Source organism: Alosa pseudoharengus, unplaced genomic scaffold (assembly GCF_046254945.1).
Source record: "Alosa pseudoharengus isolate Yale_2024_CS ecotype anadromous, Long Island Sound unplaced genomic scaffold, YU_APseudo_1.1 YU_APseudo_1.1_scf_2, whole genome shotgun sequence".
Taxonomy (NCBI): Eukaryota; Metazoa; Chordata; class Actinopteri; order Clupeiformes; family Clupeidae; genus Alosa; species Alosa pseudoharengus.
The window spans coordinates 28259311-28280669 of NW_027468663.1; the positions used below are offsets into that span (position 1 = coordinate 28259311).

Below are 21359 nucleotides of genomic sequence, written 5' to 3' on the forward strand. Positions count from 1 at the left end.
CAATGCAATTACAGTTACAATGGAATGTTACCACCAAATCGTTCAAATTTAACTGTTTAGAAAAACAACGTTCACTAAACGTTTAGTGAAAGCACCTCTGTTGAACTTAAAAGTGTCTGTTTGTTTGTCTATTGAGCAGGACAAACAAAGGCTCAAGACATATGACTTTAATTCAGTTGACTTTCAGTCCATAATATCATATTTACTGGGTATCAGACACAGATAAGAGGATACCAAAAAATAGGTTTACAAGTTTTTTGGCAAACAACTCAGTTTGACCAATTCCTTTTCATCATTGGAAAAGGTATCAGCTATTTATGGCTCAGCTTCCCACTCTCCATTGAAATGTCTCGAATATAATACTACTTGAAGAAAAGCCTTTGTGTCCATGTGTAGGGGGAGCCTGGATCTGGCTGCGCTGGTTTAGGCATGAAAGGTTCGAAAGGAGACAAGGGGGCTCCTGGATCATATGGACTACCCGGATTGAAAGGATATTCTGGAGAGCCTGGGTCCCAAGGTAAGAAATGACTTTCAGTGTCAAACAAAAATTACAAGTCAAATAAAAGACCATTTTATTGTCATCTCAGCTATGCATACTTGTGTACAGGTGGACAGAACAGTGTTCCTTGAGTTCTAACAGTGAAAAATGTGGCACACAGAATGTATATTTATAATACAGCTTAGTAAAGACTTCATAGTTCACAGGCTGTAGTTCATAGTCCACCTTTCACAACACACATAATAGCACAAAGATACAATATGAAGTAGAGAGATTAATCATGAAAGCAACATGTATAGCACATAAGAGTAATCTATAGGTTGCCCCTGGCTCCCAATCAAAGTTTAGGATGTCCACAAAATGACCACAAATCCCCTGCTTCTGAGCACCAGGATTGGTTTGGTTCTTGTCATTGTTGGTCCACTAACCCTCTCTGACTGTGTCTGGAGTGTCTTCTTCCTCTTGTCCCCTGAGGGCTCCAGAATAGTGCCAGTCTTGAAATACATTCAGTAACCAGGTAACATCTCATGGGTAATGCTGTAACAATATGAGGCCATTTTCCCACTGCTCTGTTCCTCACTGCACTGTGATTCCAGCCACCGACATGCGTGTCCTTTGTCTTTCCATTACACAACATTGTGTGACTTGCCACTTACCCTACTGGCACACATGTAAACTAAATAATACAGCATTTCAATATAGGGAAATGGTACGAAACCCCTGAGTCTGCCGTGACAGACAGAAAATGGAACAGTGTTTCACAGTTATGCAGTTTTGGAATTGGGAAAGTGTCTGTAGAGGTGACTTATTGAGCGTTGACTTGTGACATTGTTTCCAAAAGCAAAATAATTTAGTTTGACAAATATTCCATGACGGTTCTAGCAGTTATGTACCTGGGCTCAGATAAGATAACAAAATAAGAGTTGAGCCATAACTTCTTTAAAGATGATATAGAATGGAAAACCGTTTTACCTTTGTTGTGTTGAATAAGAAGGGGTTTGTGCATGGCCACAAAGCTACTAAGTTACTAAGCTAGAACTGGAAACACGGTTGATGATTCCCAAATATCAGACTTTGAAATGACCACTAAAATGAGCGAATTTGAACAAAGACAGACTGTGATGCAAATACAGACTGTGATACAAACCATCCCCCTAACCACTGCCCCCTTCCATGTTACGTTACCAGTTAAAGATTTAGGAAGACTAATTTGATAGCTGCATATAAAAAAGTGAGCATCAATGGGATCCTCTCCAGACGGACCTGCAGAGCGAATTCAAAATTGTTAACAGATTTGTCTGGGTTCACCCAGGCTAATTGGGAGTTGTTGGGACATACACAAAGCATCTTCTCTGAACATATACTTTTGTAAACCCTCTGGTTACCAATTAAAGAAGGATATAACCAAATCATAATCCAAACAGCTGGTTTGTTGAGCAGAAGGAGAAAACAATGGCAACTAACCAACTGGACATCAGTATACTCTTGCCTGAATGGTGAGAGATCAGCTTGGGACACTCTACTCATTCTGACCTTCATGTGTGTCCTTCTCTAGGACCCTCTGGCCCACCTGGACAGCCAGGGACATCAGGAAGACCTGGCAGGCCAGGGAACAGTGGACCACCTGGACAAGTTGGTAGGTTGTTCATATGGTTGGACAGGAAGGAAAGTGAGATCAGATGACCTCATAGACTTCTTTCTTACTGACAACAGTCTTGTGATCTAAACATGAAATAGACCATGTTATAAATATATATTATACGAAGAGCAAACAAGCATCTATTTGAACCCCTGAGTGCAGTATACTTCCATATCAAAGATACTTTTACACCAAAGCTTTTTCACTCTTATTTTACCATAGTAAGGTTTCAACAGAGGCTTTGGTAATGAATTCCTGTGATTTTTGTAAACAGTTATTGTCCACCCAGACACACATCACTGTCTTTGTACCCACAGGAGTGCCCGGCCCTCCCGGACTCGGTGGTCCCAAGGGCATGAAGGGAGATCCTGGGCGCGATGGCATCCCGGGGTGGCCAGGGCCCAAAGGAGAGTCAGGTAACACACTTCCAGCCTTTCACTTTCTCATGTGCTGTATGCTTTACATGTGCAGTGAAAGGAAGTCATGTTTCGCCACAGTCAGGCACACACATGATAGCATAAGGTTCATAAGGTTCATAATGCCTTTTATTCACCAAAACGTTCTGTGCTGTGGTATTACCAAAACTGCAGAATTTAGCTGGGCTGAAGTGGGCAGAGCTACAGGAAACTAAAATGTAGGCTTGACATTAATGCCCAGCAGTGGACCATGCTCTCTCCACGCATGATGGAATAAGGGTATATACTGCCTTGTCTTTTTTCACAAGGATCTGGACCATACCCGCATGGCCCAAGAGGACCGAAGGGCAGTCGAGGTGGGTAACATGTGCACACTGCTTCTTGACTTCACCTTAATTACCCCAATAAAGGTAGCTCCTACAACTATTAGAATAGTTCCTACAATGTTTATACTCATGGAAGACTAATTATTACATTGTGTTGTGTCTGCCCCAACAATGAGCTTTTTGATCATCACTCACTTATTAGAAAAAATAAAGTTGGCAAGTACAGACAGATGAAATGTAGAAATTGGTGTGTTAGTAATAGTAAAAATAACCTCAGCCTTTCCATTATCTCTTTCCTCAGGACCCAAGGGTGATCCAGGCCCTCATGGCTATTCACAAAGTGGACCCCCTGGACCCTCGGGTGATACCGGGTTACCAGGACTTCCAGGACCGCCAGGGCCACCAGGGCTAAAAGGAGACAGTAAATGCTGTAGGGATGGCGAGAAAGGACACCCAGGCTACCCTGGGCCACGTGGACCACAAGGTGAGAGGGAAATTCATTTAACTCATCAGGTTCCGTTGCTATGAAAAACACCTTGATCTCTTCACCGTAATCATCACAGCAAATAATCCTTATGGTGCTTTGAGCTTAGTGAACACAACCTTTTCAAAGCAATCCTATGAGCAGAACCCCACATGACAACATCATGATTTTTTTTTTTTTTTTTTTTTTTTTTTATTATTATTTGACAGAAAATAAAATCTAAAATAGGTAGGGGATGGTACATGAAAAAAATATCTAAAACAGGTAATGGATGGTACTTGAATACAAATTGTTATGCAAGCTGATCTGCTCTGTGTTTAGTTTCCCCCCATTCATGACTAAATGTCCTCCACACCGCAGGGTATCCTGGCCCTAAAGGGGCTGCTGGGCCTCCAGGTCCAGGAACTCAAGGACAGAAGGGAGACGTGGGATATCCAGGACCTCCAGGGCATAAAGGGGCTCCAGGGAGCTTTGGTGCACACGGAATACCGGTCAGTTTCCCTAATATGAACAGAATGTAGGAAATAGTGTTTAAAATGATAGCACAAGTCTTCTTCACTTGATTTCATTGAAGTCAAATGTCTTTCGTCTGTTGCATGGTGTCAATTCAGGCTTGTGTGTATTTCTTACAGTATGTTCATAGTTCTTCCAGATGACAAATTGTCATGTATTCCTTTCTATGTAATCCATAATGTCTTCCTCACTGTGTAATATGCAGGGACGGATCATGGCTTGTGCCAAGTGTTCACGTGAACAGGGGCCCTGAGCCAATGGGGGCCCTCGGATTAAAAAAAATAAAATATTGCCATGAATTTAGGCTAGATTATGCCCGGTGCTTCTGTCTGTTAATTTGCGGCACAAACTGAACCACTCGTGGGTAGGTGAATGAAGTGGATTCCTGCAATGTTCATGAAAACAGCATAGCGATTGGATAGCCTAATAAATCGCGACTTGTTGTAGGCCTAACAGTAGCTTATATCGTAGCAAATAGCCTATGGTGATGCCGATGACAAATTTAAAATAGGCCTACATTTATTTCACTCGTCTTGCTGGAGTGAGCGTATAATGTGGGCTGTTGCACAAAGAAATTAATTAGGGAGATGATCTGCATCTCCATTTACCAAACGCTACAGTTTTGCTAACATCTTCACTGTTAACGTGAAAAATGTCTCCATGCAAGGTAGTGTCAAGCAGCAGTGAAGTGAAAACCTTATCATGCAGGTAGCCAATGTTCACGTCACCTGAGTCAGACAGAAAAAGGGCCCTGCTTGCTCTGTCGGTCCATTTAATGAAAAAGGTTGGGAACCCCTGCTGTAGACTGTTTAGACAGCAAAGCACACTGGGAGATTACAGCCTAATAATAAAAACAGCTGCTGGAATTTATTTCTGTGTGGGCCTGAGTTATAATATATGACATAATGTACTACATTTTCATTGTGCGAAATTGTGCACCAGCCTGCACAGAAAAAGCAAAGAGAGACGCGCTGGCTGCACACGCACATCACGTGCGTCGCCGTCAGGGGGAGGGGGGACCTTTTTTGATATTGTGAACAGGGGGCAATATCTGTTTAATCCGTCCCTGGTAATATGGATAGTTACTTTTGGGGTAGAGTGAGTCATCGTTTGAGCTCTGATTGGCTGATGACGTTGTGTGTTTCACAGGGGTCAGAAGGTCTCCAGGGTCCCCCTGGGCCTAGGGGTGATCCCGGACGGCCCGGGTCCCCAGGACTTCCAGGTAATGTCCATAGGTCACAGGGTCATCACTCATTTAATTCTAAAGAACAGAACTGCTGAGGCCAACCTAAGATTTGTGGGTGTGAGCGTCTAATCATCCATCAATGAACAATGTAGAAGTGAGATCTGTTGTAATTTCACCTGGCTGTACATTAAGGCTGTACTGTAATTTATGTGTACAATATTATTGAATGAGGTCTCAATCCTTAATCCTGAGTTGCCATTTCATAGGTTCTCCTGGACCGTCCGGTGTGATTCCTGGTGTTAGAGGTCCTCCTGGCAGTCAAGGACCACCTGGACCTCCAGGCCTTCGGCCCCCGTCGTCGATCATACAGTACAAACTCAGGCCTGGCGACATGGGCCCTCCAGGCGGGCCTGGCCCGGCCGGACCACCCGGCTACGAGGGACCGCCCGGGAGTCCAGGACGGACAGGTGAGGCACCTTGACAGTCCACTCGCAGCAAGTTGTTTGCCATGCTGCAGTGCAGCGCACACTTAAGGTGAGCGAGTGAGAGCAATCCCAAAGGGGCTCCAGCTCATTAAGCTAATACAGCATCTGACTGAAAGCAAATCAGCTTGTGTGTTCTCAAGTGCACCCAGCTGAGCCCTAATCCTCCTAGATGTTGTTGAGTTTGACCGATTGAAGGCGGTTCTGAGTGGTTCCTGACACGACATTGGAATGGCATGAATTTAGATAACCTGAATGTCCTTCTGGCTGACAGGTCCTGCAGGGCCAAAGGGCTTGCCTGGCTATGTGCGCCCAGGACCTCAAGGTTTCCCAGGGAAAAAAGGAGACAAAGGACCTCCTGGCACCCCAGGTATGAAGCACACGTACGCTGACATGGGCTATAATGCAGGGTAATAATATATGTTTAGATGCAGAAAATATGTTGTCATATGCTATAGCCGATTTTCTATGATCATGTGAACACAGGACAGGTGTGTATGTAATATTTGTTGAGTGTCTTGCAGTTGATATGCATATGCCCTGCCTATTGATGTGCAGCATGTCTGCCTGTGTGTCTCCCCTCAGGCCCTATTGGCTATGCAGGCCCCCCTGGTCGGAAAGGCCAGCGAGGTCCAGCCGGCACTGGACGCTCGGCGATCCCTAATGTCTTCTTCCTGGCTCGACATAGCCAGAGTGCCCGTGTCCCTGACTGCCCCTATGGCACAACCCTTCTGCGCAGCGGGTACTCCCTGCTCTTCGTCCTCGCAGGAAAGAGAGGTCATGGGCAAGACCTGGGTAAGACGCGGGCCAATACATGCATGTCCACACACACGCACACGCACACGCACACGCACACACACACACACACACACACACACACACACACACACACACACACCTCTAGTATACTTATCTGTGTGTAATTTTCTTCTTGTCAGGTGCCATGGGTAGCTGTTTGCCCCGGTTCTCTCCCATACCTTTCCTCTTCTGTGAGCCAGACTCCACCTGCCACTATGCTGATCGCAGTTACAGCTCCTACTGGCTGTCCACAGACAAACCCATGCCAATGAGCATGGACGCTGTCAGTGGAAGCATTCTGTCGGAATACATCAGCAGGTCTCCAACAGCATCTCACAGAACACACACACACACACACACTTCTTTACATACATTTGATTATGCACAAAGTCATGATTTTATTTTATTTTTAAGCAAAGAAAGCATGATCATGACAAAAGAGAACTTTTACACCCTCATGCTCTCTCTTTGGTCCACTCCCTCAGGTGCTCTGTGTGTGAGACTACATCTAACGTGATCGCCGTCCACAGCCAGTCCGCTGACGTGCCTGTCTGTCCCCTGGGCTGGCGTTCGCTATGGATTGGCTACTCCTTCGTCATGGTAAGAAAGCTGTTAGGTCACCGTGGCCATTTTTTTCAACTTCATACACAGGATGACACAGCCATCACCATCTATTTTGTCCCCGCTTACACACACACACACACACAAGCACATGTCCTCCTCTTATCTTATAATACATATCCTCCCCTGTATCTTTTTCCCTATCTATTTACCTGCTCTTCTCTTTTGTCTGGTCCTCATTCCTCCTCTTCTCCATTCCATCTCTCTCTCTCTCTCTCACTCTCTCTCTCTCACACACTCCTCACAGCAAACGGGTGACAGGGCTGAGGGCTCTGGCCAAGCCCTGATCTCTCCTGGCTCGTGTCTGGAGCACTTCCGCCAGGTGCCCTTCATCGAGTGCCATGAGAAAGGCACCTGTAACTACTTCCAGGATGCCTACAGCTACTGGCTGGCCACCCTGGACCCCCGACGCATGTTCAAGTGAGCATACGCTGCATGTGCATCAGTAGCTAGCACAGCTGCCTCCCAGTTCAATATTAAGGTGCCTTGTCAACATGCAACATGAGTTTGTTTTTGTTGTCTATGTGCTTTCACAGTAAACCAGTGGCCAAGACTGTGAAGGGTGAATGGCTGAAGAGTGTCATCAGTCGCTGCAATGTCTGCATGAAGCTAAAATGAGACATTACACACACACACATACACACACACACACACAAACAAGTACACAAACGCACTCGCATAGACACACACACACACACACACACACACACATTGTAAAGACAACTGTTTTTAACACAGACACACACACACACAAGGGTGAATGGCTGAAGAGTGTCGCTGCAATGTCTGTATGAAGCTAAAATGAGACATAACACACACACACACAAACACACACACACACACACACACACACACACACACACACACACACACACATATTGTGAAGACAAATGTTTTTATGAAGTCATGGTCAGATTTGGAAATCAGATAGTCAATAATGAGTTTCAGTGAATTTCTGTCATGGATTTGTTACTGTAAGCCTTTCTTAGTTGTATGGTCATTATAACTAACATGTATACATTTGCTTTAAATTTTATGAGGATTTCTTTGTCTTTGTTATGTCCACATGAATCTTTTCATTCTGTATTAGGTGTAAAGCAGTATTGTCTTTATCACTAGCAGGTTAGACTACTGCAATGCACTTTTCACTGGTCTATCCAAAAAACATCTAAAGAAATTGGCACTCATACAGAACTCTGCGGCTAGACTTTTAACTAAGACTAAGAAGAGAGAACACATCACCCCTGTGTTGGCTGAACTGCACTGGCTCCCTATTTCCTATAGAATTGATTTTAAGGTTATGTTAATTACTTACAAAGCTCTGAATGGCACAGCACCTTCATATATCTCTGAGCTTTTAATATCTTATCAACCACAAAGGAAACTTAGATCATCCAATTCTAATCTTTTAATCGTACCCAAAGTGCTCCACAAACAAAGTGGAGAAGCTGCTTTTATCCATTATGCCCCCAAACTATGGAACACCCTGCCTCTGTACATCAAGCAGGCGAGTTCAGTAAATATTTTTAAAAAAGATCTGAAAACATACCTGTACAGGAAAGCTTTTAGTTAACTCGTCTTATCCTGTAGACTACTTTTTCAGATTATTCTACATCTGCTGCTATTGGAGGGCGCAGCCAGCCAGAAGCAGATGGGCTCCCCCTATTAAGTCAGGTTCTGCTCAAGGTTTCTTCCTGGAATATGGGAGTTTTTCCTTGCCACAGTTGCCATATGGCGTGCTTGTGGGGGGTAAGAGGGTTAAGGCTGCCAGTCTTATGACATGTCATTTTCTATATTTTTGATATGTTGCTGAGTGGATCATAAACGGCCCCAGCAATGAAGAAATGTGATTGATAATGACTGACTGACTATTATTTTGTTACATGCTTCAAATGTAAAGCACTTTGAGCTGCATTCTGTGTATGAAAGGTGCTATACAAATAAAGCTTATTATTATTATTATTATTATTGTACTTGTAAATAAAATTGCTGTCATGTTTGGGACTAAAGTCTTTGACTTTGAAGCTTAAAAAGTTGTGATTGGGCCATCTCAGGCATGTGACCATTATCAATGTCTTCATTATAGATATCGAGAATGTTGCTAGACATGTTGCTTAACGAGACACCACACTGCTTTCTCACATCCTGTTTTATATCTACAGTATTATACCGCCTTCAGAAAATTTCTTCTAAAATGTGCAAAAAAGGTTTTAAAGAATAAATTCCACTTCAAACTACATGTTGATTCATGATTCAAGTCAGTTCCATTCACACCTGTTGATCACTCTTTAATCTTGTGTATAGTGTACAGTATATTCAGTGCTCTGATGTGTCATTTTATAGTGAAAGTGCTGTGTAACGTATTGTATTTCATTGTTAGGTTCCATTTAATAGAGGGGCTTGGGTGAAGGGTGAGAGGATGCCATGTCCTCTTTACTCTCCCTGTCACTGAGAAAGCTCATAATGTCTCCATTCCCGTTGGCTGGATGGTGATAATCACAAGGCCAATTGGCCCCAGAGGCGCAGTAACCTCGTGCCACTTGCTTATTCCCAGTTATCAATCTCCCCACAGCACTGACACGGAGCAATGGGAAGTGTGCCCATTGGAATGTCATAGTACAAGCGCCTGATTCAGAAAAGCATCTCCTCTATGGTGTGCAAACCTCTCGGCACATGCAAAAGTTCAGTATTTATGGTCCGCCAAGCGCTTGTCTGGCTAAGACTTTTTTTTAATAGTGGAATAGCATAGATGCGCTCCGACTTGCAGCTGCTTGTCCTAGTGAGATTAACATTTGTATGTTGACGTTCAAAGTGTTTTGAATTATGCTTTCACTTGAATATTCCATGGGGAAGTTACTAGTGACAGTCTTTTGTCTATTATGTCTGGAAAGAATGTCATGTAAGTGCATGTAATAGAATGCAAAAAGTATTTTTTATGGCATCAGTTACAAATTACCATAATATATGAATGTTACCAATCATATAAGATTTATATATTTCAAAATATATCTGCTACTTAGCCACACATTGTGCTACCAGATTTTTTTCTTTGTGGTCACACATGCATTACTGTTGGCATTTCCTGGAAAACATGTAGTCCCAGTTTAATTGTAATAAAAATCACAAACTGGAAGCACATTCCATTGTTGAGCCATGATGAAAGGGCCATTTCTGTGACTAAGACATATTTCCAAGAAACATTTACCCGTGCTATGTGCATCCACACAGATTTTATGACCAAGGCATTTCTTCCATGAGGTCACAGAAAAATTACCCGTGTGCCATTAACGCTAATTAGCTTATGCAAGGTGACTGCACACAGGGGAGTCTCTGGGGACGTAGTGTAGCACTAATATTTGTAGACTTCTGGCATCATTGGGCGTCGGTATGTTGTGATGTCTCCATGAGGCAGAACGCCAGTGCCACACTCCCATCGTCGGCGAACCTTGTCAAATTAGGGAAAGCATAATGGAAAATATCGTACAGTTTACCATACCAATTTACCGACAGCTCCTCGTGGATGGCATTACTTTTTATGTTTGGTTGCGTTTGTTCTCATGGGATGGCACTGAACCATGTAATTGTGTTTTACAACTAACTTGAATTTTACTATGACGTCATGACACCTGTATAAAGCCAGCTGCAAGGCCACATGTAGCATCACCAAATGAACCAAACTTTCCACTGCAATCCCCATTTCGCCTTAGATACCACAAGGATGCATACTTCTAAGATTCTTTGCGCTGCTATCATGGTCTGTCTGTCTTTGATTGTTGACGGAACGTCCTTCGGTCGTTCACAGATGCTGTCAAAATCATTTGGCAGGGAATCCCTTCCTGGTCATAGAAACAAAGAGGTAAGCTATTTAAAATACATTTTATTAAGTAGTGTCGCCTTGTACGTTATTTGTAGAAGGGATCACCAACTTCCTGGAATCCCCATATGGAGCTCTCCAGGGTGCTGATCAGGTTCATTCTTTTTTGCGAGTTGTTTAACTTTGAAAGGATCTGGATTCTTAAATAGTAATGGCAAAACAGATCAATGGGCATTTGTTTTAGTCATATTTCGCTTATTTTACTAAATATGGCACGTGCATATCGGGTTGTTTCCATGTTATTACATAAGTGTTAACATCTTACGATAATATAACCTGTTAATAGCAGATCTTGCAAGTTTTGGCGTTTGAAGAGTTTATTGATGGATCAATCAACCTTCCATTGTAGCCTAATGGAAAGAATTTACAGAGGCAGTAACAGTTCTAACTGCATTTCTTTCTCTAGGTATCCACTACATTCAGCACTCTGGAAATGTTCATGATTATCTTCAAGCCAGACAGCGGAACGCGGGCGAGTGAAAATGTAGTCCAAAAGAGTGAGGAAGGCAAGAGGGCGCTGATGAGGCGGGAAGATTCGGACATGACAAAGGAGGAGAGCAAAAGGAAATTCGATAAGAAAGGATGTCGATTTGTGTTCTACTGGAAGTCATGGGCAAGCTGCAAATAATATTAATGGTTTGTATTGCCATATAATGAAATGAAAACTTCAAAATCTTAAAATTGTGTTTTGGTTTTAATTGTATTAAGTGTCACATTAATCAGTATAAACCAGTGCTTTTACTTACACTCTAAAACGGCAAACCAGCAAATACAACGTTTTTATAAACACTAAATGCTAAAAAAAAGAAAATTGGTGTTTTTGTTATACATGAAACAGGCCCTAAAAGCTATTCACTATGAAATTCCATGAAAAACAGAACTCGATAATCTCTCCAGTTATGCCTATATATTTATTTGAAGTTGATGGGTTAAGAAGATTTTAGGTGAAGAAAAGCTATAAACGCTTGTGTACAGTTGACAAATTAGTCCCTAGTGACATCAATATTTAACCCTTTTTGCTTGGGAACCGGCTGATTCCAATTCGGTCAATGGGACTACCAAATCCAGTGTGGATTCTGCTCCTGGGGGTGTTAACTCCAGTCTTAGCAGAGTCTCCTGGCAGACTATCTCTGATACTGGGCTGGTCAGTTGAGGTGCTGCTCCCAGTCTTTGTTTGGTCAACAGGGTCACTTTCAGTAATCCTGGCCAGGTCGGCCTGACTGGTGTGTCTGCTCCTGACCTGGGTGACAGTGGTCTTCGCTTGATCAACTTGACCATTCCTTCTCTTCTGGCCTCCTTTTATCCTCCTGTGTAAGAGAGATGCTTCAGCTAATAAAAACCCACAGAGAGATCTGGTTTCATCTATTATATCTCATGGCTTTGCGATTGTCAGTGGACTCAACTAGAATGTCTCTGGTTTGTTGTTTTGTTTCCATTGTAAGGCTTAACACACTGAGCTGTAACCCCCCATCTTTGGCTAATTGGATTACATGAAACAGGCCCATTGTTTTATTCATAGACCTGGAAGGACAGCGCAACCCTTCTACACGGTGCTAAAATTCCATGATGGCCATTCTATTCATAGGGACCAACAGATGTTCCGTGTGGAGGTTTTATCGGGTAGGGAATTGTTTTGAGTATCCGAGGCTCCACCATAAACAGTGGACATTAATATCTATAATTTGCCCCTGTCTCCTATGAAACAACAGTTGGGTTGGTTACCTTTGTCGGCTTCTGTTGGGGTCCACAGGGCTGATGGATAAGCGGTCTAGTGGCGTGTTACTTCCAGGGAAGCTCTCTGTCCTCCGGGGGGCCACAACGTCCCCTGAATGACTTTGCTGTGGTGCAGTGTCACCCGGCATAATGGGCTTACTGGGCCAAGCATGGGACTCCGACTGGCTCTGCAGACAGAATACATTATGATAAATTGTATGTCAAATTCACCAACCATGTAACAGACTCCCTTTTAACATGCAATAGGTATAAAACACCATCAGAGCCATCAGTTATCCTGGTGTAATTACATTACCATAATGTCCACCCAGCTCCACACGTGAGCCACCATTGAAAGTCCAATGCCTATTATGATCCATCATTAAGACAAGATCACAGAGGGCAGCAGATCTTCATGAATCTAAGGTATCATGAGAGTTCATTAAGATCTGCTGGGGTGCATCTGTGTTTGTACCCCCTCTGTTATAACAGTGGATTTATTTGTTTGATAAGTAAAATTACAGAAATAAACACACCTACTCCTTAGGCACTGTTTCAACAGTTAGGCATTTGATTGGAAAGCTACCTTTACCCACACAAACTATGTTTTTGTTTGTTTGTTTTACATGATACAAGCTACAAGCTAGATGGTCTGTTTGATGCTCATTAGCTTTGTAAACTAATGACATGACCTTGCCATCCCCAGTCAGGTCAGTACGTGTTGCCCTAGCTGAGAGTTGCATGTGGCTGTCTGGGTGTGACTGTACCTGTGGGGGGGTGTCTGGCTGGTCCTCTTGGAGAGGAAGAGCGACCACAGGCAGACAGCAGAGGAACAGCCAATTCCAGCGCAGCATCTACAAGATATGCACATTTACATGCACTGGCCACCGAGACATGTACACTTGGGGACAATTACAGGAAATATACAGGAAAGTAGCATATGTCATATGTAGCTTATAGCATATGTCATATGTCTCACTTCTAAAACAGTGTACGTTCTGACATATCGTACACACACACACACACACACACACACACACACACACACACAAACACAAAGGAAGTTGGATACATAGGGGGCTTAAATCTGCATGTCAACACATCACCTGTACTGTTGCTCTTACGTGTCAGCGACGTGGAGGATGTGCTTTGAACTATCTCCCTGGCCCTGGCTTGCCCCCACCCCTTTGGCAGTGACATGCGCCCGGCTCTGACGTCCCTTCTTCATTAAAAAGGTCAAACTGATGGAAATAATGCGGCTATTTTTGACCAGAGTGACCCTCCAGTTCCCAGGAGCGTCCTCATGTGAGCAGGGACGCTCTTAGCACACAGATCACCCCAATCATCAGTACATTAGGACTGGGCATGTCAAACACTGGTCGGCTGTCCAAGCAGACGGTGTTAATGAACTAAACACTGATTGACAATCACCAGAGATGGCTTAAAGGGACACGTCACACTGATGGCTGCCTGTGTGCACTCTCTCCATCTCTTTCTGGGCTACTCATCTGTAGCATCACAAGCAGAGCAAAAGGGCAGCCACTACATGGTGGGAAACCCCTGGCGGTTTGTTGATAGAGGACACAAGGTAGAGTTTGTTTATATGTACTGGGCATCATATTTTTTTTTAGTTTAGTAGTTTAGTTTTATTTATTTTTTCAGTTTTTCTCTCATCTCGGCTTCTACAATGTAAAGTGCATTCAAAGATAACATAGTTGGATCCATAAGATTTGTTAAATGAACAATTTGGCCTTTCTGACCACATGGATCATATGCTGGAAAAGTCCTCACCATGTCCTTTGAATTAACTTTTTGGTTTTCACACATGACTTCTCACCTACATAAACTCCACACATGATATCTCAGTGAAACTGTCACAGAGTAATAATTCACTGGGTGCAGTTAATGAAAGCAAAATATACATCCAAAATTCATACTGCATCTAACAGAAACACATATATATCCTATATTAATAGATCTTTTCAAATACTAATTTATTTCATATATCTCACAAAGATACAGATACACACACACACACACATACACACACACACACACACAGAAGCATAGACACACAGAGAAACATACAGAAACATGCACCAAAACCTCAAACACAGCGTACCTTCTCTTCCGGACAATCTCAGCTGATGGAATTCCAGTTGTTTGAAATTGTGAGTGTTGTTCTTTCCCTCTCTATGTTCATGTCCGCTTCACCGGAGCCGTTTTATAGGCTAGACTAAAGCCTGTCCACACCAATCAGCATCCTCAGCTCCAACGCCATCATCATTTCCTGTTGTCCAGTGATCTCTGGACGTTGTCTCACTGTCCATGTGACAGTTTGCAGTTCCTAATATTTGTTTATTTTTTTTTCCTCTAGTGTCTGTCTGTGTGCTGCTATATACAATGCACAAGCATGTACCTACGGCTGCATGTGTGCATGTGTGCATGTGTGTGTGTGTGTGTATGACTGTGTGTGTGCGTGAGTGTGTGCGTATGTATGTGTGTCTTCAGAAGTGTGGCTATCTGCTGTCTGCGTCTGCCCGCCCTAGGACATTGATAGTCTCGAGACTGCAGACAAACTGTAAGTCAGGGTGACTGCGGGGCCCCATTCTTTTAATAGATTTCATAATCAGAGCCAGGGTGTGTCTGAACGAGGATGACCTTTCGATGGCTCTGCATGTGCTAATAAAATCACACTCCGAGTGTAAGCAGCACATGAGACGGCGGGGGGACTGCACCCTTCGCTGAGCTGCCAGGGCAGTGGACAGGGGACAGCGGACAGCCCCGTGCGAGAGCCACACAGTCACATCACATGGCCAAAGACTGCACCCGTACCGTCAGGACTCCTGTATATCACCTTTATGTTAAGTTAATTCAAAAATTAAGTTAATGCAAAAAAAAAAGTATAAAAATATTGAATGTTTGCTTGAAGCCTCAGTCAGTCAGAAATGTGTTTTTTAGTAGATTGTTGAGGTGTGTCTTTGGTCCTGTGCAGCGGGCTTTGACTGACACTGAGAGGAGCCAGAGAGGGGGCCTCTGTCTCACCAGCAGAGGGAGTTTATGCTCCAAAGATTCCTGCTAACGTCTTCACCAAAATCCCTGTCTCTGCCTAAAAGTGCCTGATGAGTAAATTCTTCAGTACTAATATGTATGGCAGTTTTAGAAGCATTAATTTGAAATGCTAGCCTGGCGTGCCAGACCGGGTGCGTCTAGATTTCTAGGCTATTGAAACGCCTTTCTTTTGCTTACTTTTACTTGTGCTTACTTTTACTTGTGCTGCTTACTTATTTGGTGCATATTAAATTGGTGTGTCTCTCTCTCTCTCTCTCTCTCTCTCTCTCTCTCTCTCTCTCTCTGTGTCTTTGCATGTGTCTGTATGAGTGAAAGGGAGTGGGTGTGAACATGGAGTATCATAAGAGTTTTTAAAAATATGCATAATATATCAGTGGAGACCTAACTCAATTAATTAGCAATGAAATCAGTGAATGTGTTAATAATTCAGAATCTGCACTAAAGCATGCATAATGGAGAACATGAATGCCTCAATCCTGTAAAATATCACTGACTCATGTCTTTGGAAAATACCATCAATTCCCTCTCCTGTCTTTTTTCTCCGCTTGCCTCTGTTGAGTCTCATTTTTTGGTTTCCTTGGCATTCTCTCTTCCATTCTCTTGGATGTTGCCTTCTCTGACCTCTAAGCTATCGGCATCCTACAAAAGTGAGATGTCTTCAAATGGGACAGCGCAGAGTGAAGGCTTGTCTACCAGCAATGCACTGCATTTTTAAAAGATGCTTTTAGCCTGGGGCGTAGAAAAAAAAAACTTTTGGGTGTTATTGAGCAGAATCACACCTACATGTACTTTCAAAGAGAATGGAAGGAAGCATCTCTGATCTGGCCTGTACCCGAGCCTGTTTGTTAGCTCAGGGTTAGCTCTGCTGTTCCAATGTTCAATTTGTGAATCCAAGTCTCATCATTAACTAAACCAGTTTATTGGGTGGTATACTGTACACCTCATATATTTTAATATGAGTACATGTTGTGATTAATGTTATAGAAATGTTTGTTACAAAATCTGAATCTTATATTATCATGAGGATATTATCTTTATTACTGAATAAACATATGTATGTGCTTTAACAAACAATAAGTTTTGATTTTGCTCAAACTCCACTAACCTGCCATTATAAGCATCATGCTCTAAATTTAGCTCCAATAGCTCAAACAGCTGGCCCTGATGCATAGTTAACTGGACAGGTCTTCCACTGACTGACTCTCATACTGCCCACGTCTTTGATTTGCCTCAGGCATGGTTCCCTAAAGGAGACCAGGGCTTTAGTCAGCCTCTCGGGGACTTGGGGCAAAGGCAGGGCACTGTTGGAATAGCAGTTGCCTGTCCCTCAGACTGTGGGTGGGTAGAGGCCTAGCGATGGCCTGAAGCATATGAGAAAGCACTGTTGCTCAACAGTCCCAATCAAGCAGACTCAAGCGTTTAACAGTTTGTGATTGGAGTTGGAAGGACACCTGATCCATGTCACATTCTTTGAAAGATTAAAGTGTGCTAGTGTTTCTCAGTAAAACACAACTAATAATTTGTTTTAAGCACCTTAATCTCTTGGCTAGTAATAAAAAAATAAGGCACCATTTTTGTTCACAGTCTCTTTAATCCCTACTGTATTTGAGCATTTTTGCCAATTTATCTAACTTTGTTGAATTGAATTGAGTTGATATGTTCAGACATCTATTTCTTACAGTACATCCACTGTATCCCAGTCATTTCAGTTTGCACAGAGGCGTTAAATTAAGTTGTTCATTCTTGTAGGCTTTTGACAACTTTATGTGTTAAACTCTGGTCATTCAGTAGACTCCTGATCTTTGGCAAGAGCCTCTGTAATGTTTGAATGTACCTTGATGTCCTCTTGACTTTGGAATGAGTTTTGAAGAACAACATGTTTGTAAAATGAGCCACTTTAGTGAATAACAACTCTGTGTTTCCCACACGTTTGCAGTGCTAGGCTCAATGATGAAGCCATGTTTATAGAGCTAAATACAAGAAAGTACCAGACAAGGTTGAGGGTTATGTTTAAACCATCAATCTAATCCATTTGGTCCGCATATAGGAAATATGATCCAGCTGAGAACAGAGTGTGGGAAATAACACAATAACAGCCAGACTGGAGAATGGATGGATTTGGAGAATTAGTCACGTTGAGTTATCAGGGGCAGAGTCTGTCTGCCAGCATTCTGTTATGGAAAACTCTTTTTATGCCCCTCGGTTTGTACTAGAGACACTCTGCATAAGCCAGCAAAGATGAAATGGATATTATGCTCCTGGCAATATAAACATCCATCTGCCATAAATAATGTCAAGCAGATTCCAGAGCAGGGTGCAATATCATTCCTCATGAGCCTTCGTGCCAATGTAATTGAAGCAGCTTTGAAAATATATATATTAAGGGACATGTAAAATCTGAGAAATTTTGTCAGACAGAACGTTCAGGTTCTTTTGGCCCAGAGGTTCTCGCAAGAGGGTACAGTTGTCGAGAGATTAGCTTGCAGCACTGCTGGATAGGAAGAGTGTGTATTCCGACAGGAAGTGAGTCTGGCAGTCCCCATTAGTCTTTCTGATCTGCTCACAGCCACATCCCACATCTATTTTTGAACACCACTGTGACATCAGTCCTGTGGGATAAACATTATTTCAGGGATGAAACAAAAGCCATCCCTAGCACTGTGCAACACAAAGAAATTGACAAGGCAGCCAAAAGGCAACTCGCTGATTTGTCACTGATCCATGCAGAACATCTAGGTAAATATTTGCCAGAACTTATTGGACCAGCGAAAAACAATGTTACGCCGCCACATTGCTCAATTGGCGCGGTATATGATGAGTCATTGCTATGAAACAGTGTTTCCAATCAGGCCATGTGTGTGTATGGGTAGCGTCCTGCTGGATGTATTTTTCACACCGACATGTCACGAGGCAGCACATGTGAATGCAGCTGCACTGTGCATGAAAATGCGGAGGAACTACTTTAATTGAGGTGAAAAGTAAATGTTCTCTGACTCCATAATGACTACTGATATCCAAGACAAAAACATTGAGCTTATATTGTAGATGCTTTTAAGGGATTAAAAAATAAATTAGTTTTCCCATTTCTCTCCATTTCAAAATAGTTTTGAAAGTCCATGACTCAGTGATATTAAGTGTCCTTCATTATGTTTTTTTATTTTGTGTTCCCATCAGACTGACAGTAATGGTTTAAAAAGAGTGTTTTGAAATGAGAGCACCTTTTGTCCTTGACCTTTTGGATCAGGAGTGGATTTTTTTCATCTCATTTATCTTTGACTCAGGTCCCTGTCATTGCACACAGAAGTTGCAACAACGAAACACCCAAAGGACTCCAGCATAAAACAGCAAGTCAGTATGAATTGAAGATGTCATCATTTTGCCTGGAGTACAATGTTCAAAAAGAAATGCACATTGTTTGCTTGTGTTGATTTCTGTTTGATAAATTTAATTTTGTATTCAGTGTAATGTTAAAACAATTAAAACGTTTGTTGATCTGACCTTTTCACTGTTTTCCAACATACTTTTCACTCTATGCACAAGTGTCACTGTATATTTTCATTGGTCTCATTGGAGCAGGCCCCTGCAGTCCAGGGTCTCTGGTCATGCACCTACAATAAGTTGGTACACTAGTTCCTAATCATACATACCCAAATCGACATTCTACCTACCAATGTCCTTTCACAGCAAACCAATTAGGCATGGCTTTTCCTTCCATGGACACAGAAAGGCTGTTTTATATGGGCACCGTGTGCAGTTTTCAAATGCACATAATTTTTTATTGTCTCAGCATGCTAAGGCATTTGTTGTCCTTACTAGTTGAGTGACAGTTATTGGTGGAGTAATTGATTGTCCCGCACCCTTATCTATGTTAGCAAATGCCTCATTAACACATGCCTCATTAGTCATTAGTCAGTTTTAAATGATGCTGGGTTTTTATCTCATACAACTTTTTTTTCCCTCGTCTTGTTCAGTGGCTGTTTAGAAAAGGCTGCTTGTAGAATTTCTCTCTCCACTGTGCTTTCCATACAGTGCCCTTCAAAGAAAAAAATACTGTTACCGCAGCACTGATGGGAACCAGCTCCCTGTGATTGCAGGGCTTTGCTGTCGGGCGCTTCACTTCAGCTGCCTCTGATGCTGCGGGCTCGAGGTGCTTTGCTTGCCAGTGTCATGTTTGCTGTCACAGTGATGAATGCTCTCGCAGACTCCCGGCGTTGCATAAGCGTTCGCGCTGAGACTCTACCGGGAGCAAAGAGGAAAGCCTGTGTTTTGTGCTTAAGGATTTGGGTCCACTCGCAGAATGGGGTTTGATGCAGCCAGAAACGCATTGCTTACTCTGTCCCCAAAAGCTGATGGGTAGGCAAGACTGATGTATGCAAGTCTATCACGTGAGGACAAATGTATATATGAGTGCTATGCTTTAGATGACACGTGTGAAGTATATGTTTTTTTTTATATAAGGAGTGGTGATAAATTATGGAGAGGGCTGTTACTAAGGGAGAGTTCCAGTGTGAAAGAGTATCATGGAAAATACTCATTTAAATGTTATATTGCGTCATTTATATATAGCTGTTCCTAGGGGAGAGTTCCAGTGTGAAAGAGTATCATGGAAAATACTCATTTAAATTTTAATCAAACCATGGAATTATGATCCATCAGATAGGGTACCTGTAAATAAATCATAACCCTCTCTCAGCAACAGAACATTCACAAATTGTCAATTCAAAGCTTGTCAGAATAATCCATGCACCTTTCCTTTTTGTTAGAGATCAAGGATACATGACAGTGTCTCATTTCTTTCCATCCACCCTCAGAGAACACTGCAGAATGTCATCTAAAAAAGTCCCACATTTGAACAGAAATGGAGTCATCCCAGTCATCTGGGAAGGACGTAGGAGAGATCCATCAGAGCTGTGTCGCACATTAATCTGCCGCTCTCCTCCTTCTGCTGACACCGCCACGTGACAAATGGTGCGGACGGAGGGCAGGCGACCTCCAGAGCTGTGGATCTCAGAGGTGGCTGCGTCCACCGTCGTGACATCATCAACGGGCAGAGGTAGGACCACAGAGGAAAAGTGTTTCAGATACACCCTTGATGTCCTTGTGTAGGCTGGTTATAGGTGTAAAAGCTGCAAACTGAACTCCATAGACAGGAAGATAAAATTCGACAGTGCTCTATAAAAGCTATGTCTTTTCTTCACAGAAACAAGGAAGCTGGTTGAATTCAAATGATATCTGGAGGCTGCACTGATATGCACTCAGTACGAGAAAACTTTTGTTTTTCCCAAGTTCTACAAGATACTTTCATTCACTTTTCCAGAAGCTGTTATATAAATGACACAATATTTTCAAATCTGTTAGATCACAGCAGACCAAGTGGGAGAAGTTTAATTGCCGTCTATTTGATGCAGCGTGTCTACCTCTGAGTTAAAATCCTATTCATTTTATCCCCATAACCAGAGAACAGCCTTGTTTCCTGCTCCATGATGCAATGAATAATAAATGTGTGAAACTGTTTTATCTGGCTAAAAATGGATTACCCTCCTTGGTGATTTGATAAACAAGATTTCTATACCTGAAGACACAAAGCAAAGAAACAATTGCAGAAAACATGCATTTTGTATATATTCTGTGGAGAAGTTGAGAATCAAATTTTGCCTGACTATTTTCACGCATACATATTTCATAGAAATGAATGCATATTTGTAATCAATCTGTTTTGGACTTTTATTAATGCTT

General features: G+C 42.5%; 1 protein-coding gene across 1 annotated transcript in view; it reads left to right on the forward strand.

Moving 5' to 3' along the window:
* Nucleotides 1–7582, forward strand: part of LOC143133443 (uncharacterized) — a 33635-nt gene extending 26053 nt beyond the window's left edge. Inside the window, exons 27-39 of the mRNA XM_076293205.1 lie at nucleotides 2055–2135; nucleotides 2428–2554; nucleotides 2891–2910; nucleotides 3182–3241; nucleotides 3725–3855; nucleotides 5027–5112; nucleotides 5330–5530; nucleotides 5820–5915; nucleotides 6131–6340; nucleotides 6484–6661; nucleotides 6829–6943; nucleotides 7212–7384; nucleotides 7501–7582. Coding sequence (XP_076149320.1) covers nucleotides 2055–2135; nucleotides 2428–2554; nucleotides 2891–2910; nucleotides 3182–3241; nucleotides 3725–3855; nucleotides 5027–5112; nucleotides 5330–5530; nucleotides 5820–5915; nucleotides 6131–6340; nucleotides 6484–6661; nucleotides 6829–6943; nucleotides 7212–7384; nucleotides 7501–7582 — 1560 coding nt within the window. The remainder of the gene's footprint in view (nucleotides 1–2054; nucleotides 2136–2427; nucleotides 2555–2890; nucleotides 2911–3181; nucleotides 3242–3724; nucleotides 3856–5026; nucleotides 5113–5329; nucleotides 5531–5819; nucleotides 5916–6130; nucleotides 6341–6483; nucleotides 6662–6828; nucleotides 6944–7211; nucleotides 7385–7500) is intronic.
* The last annotated feature ends 13777 nt before the right edge of the window (nucleotides 7583–21359 follow it).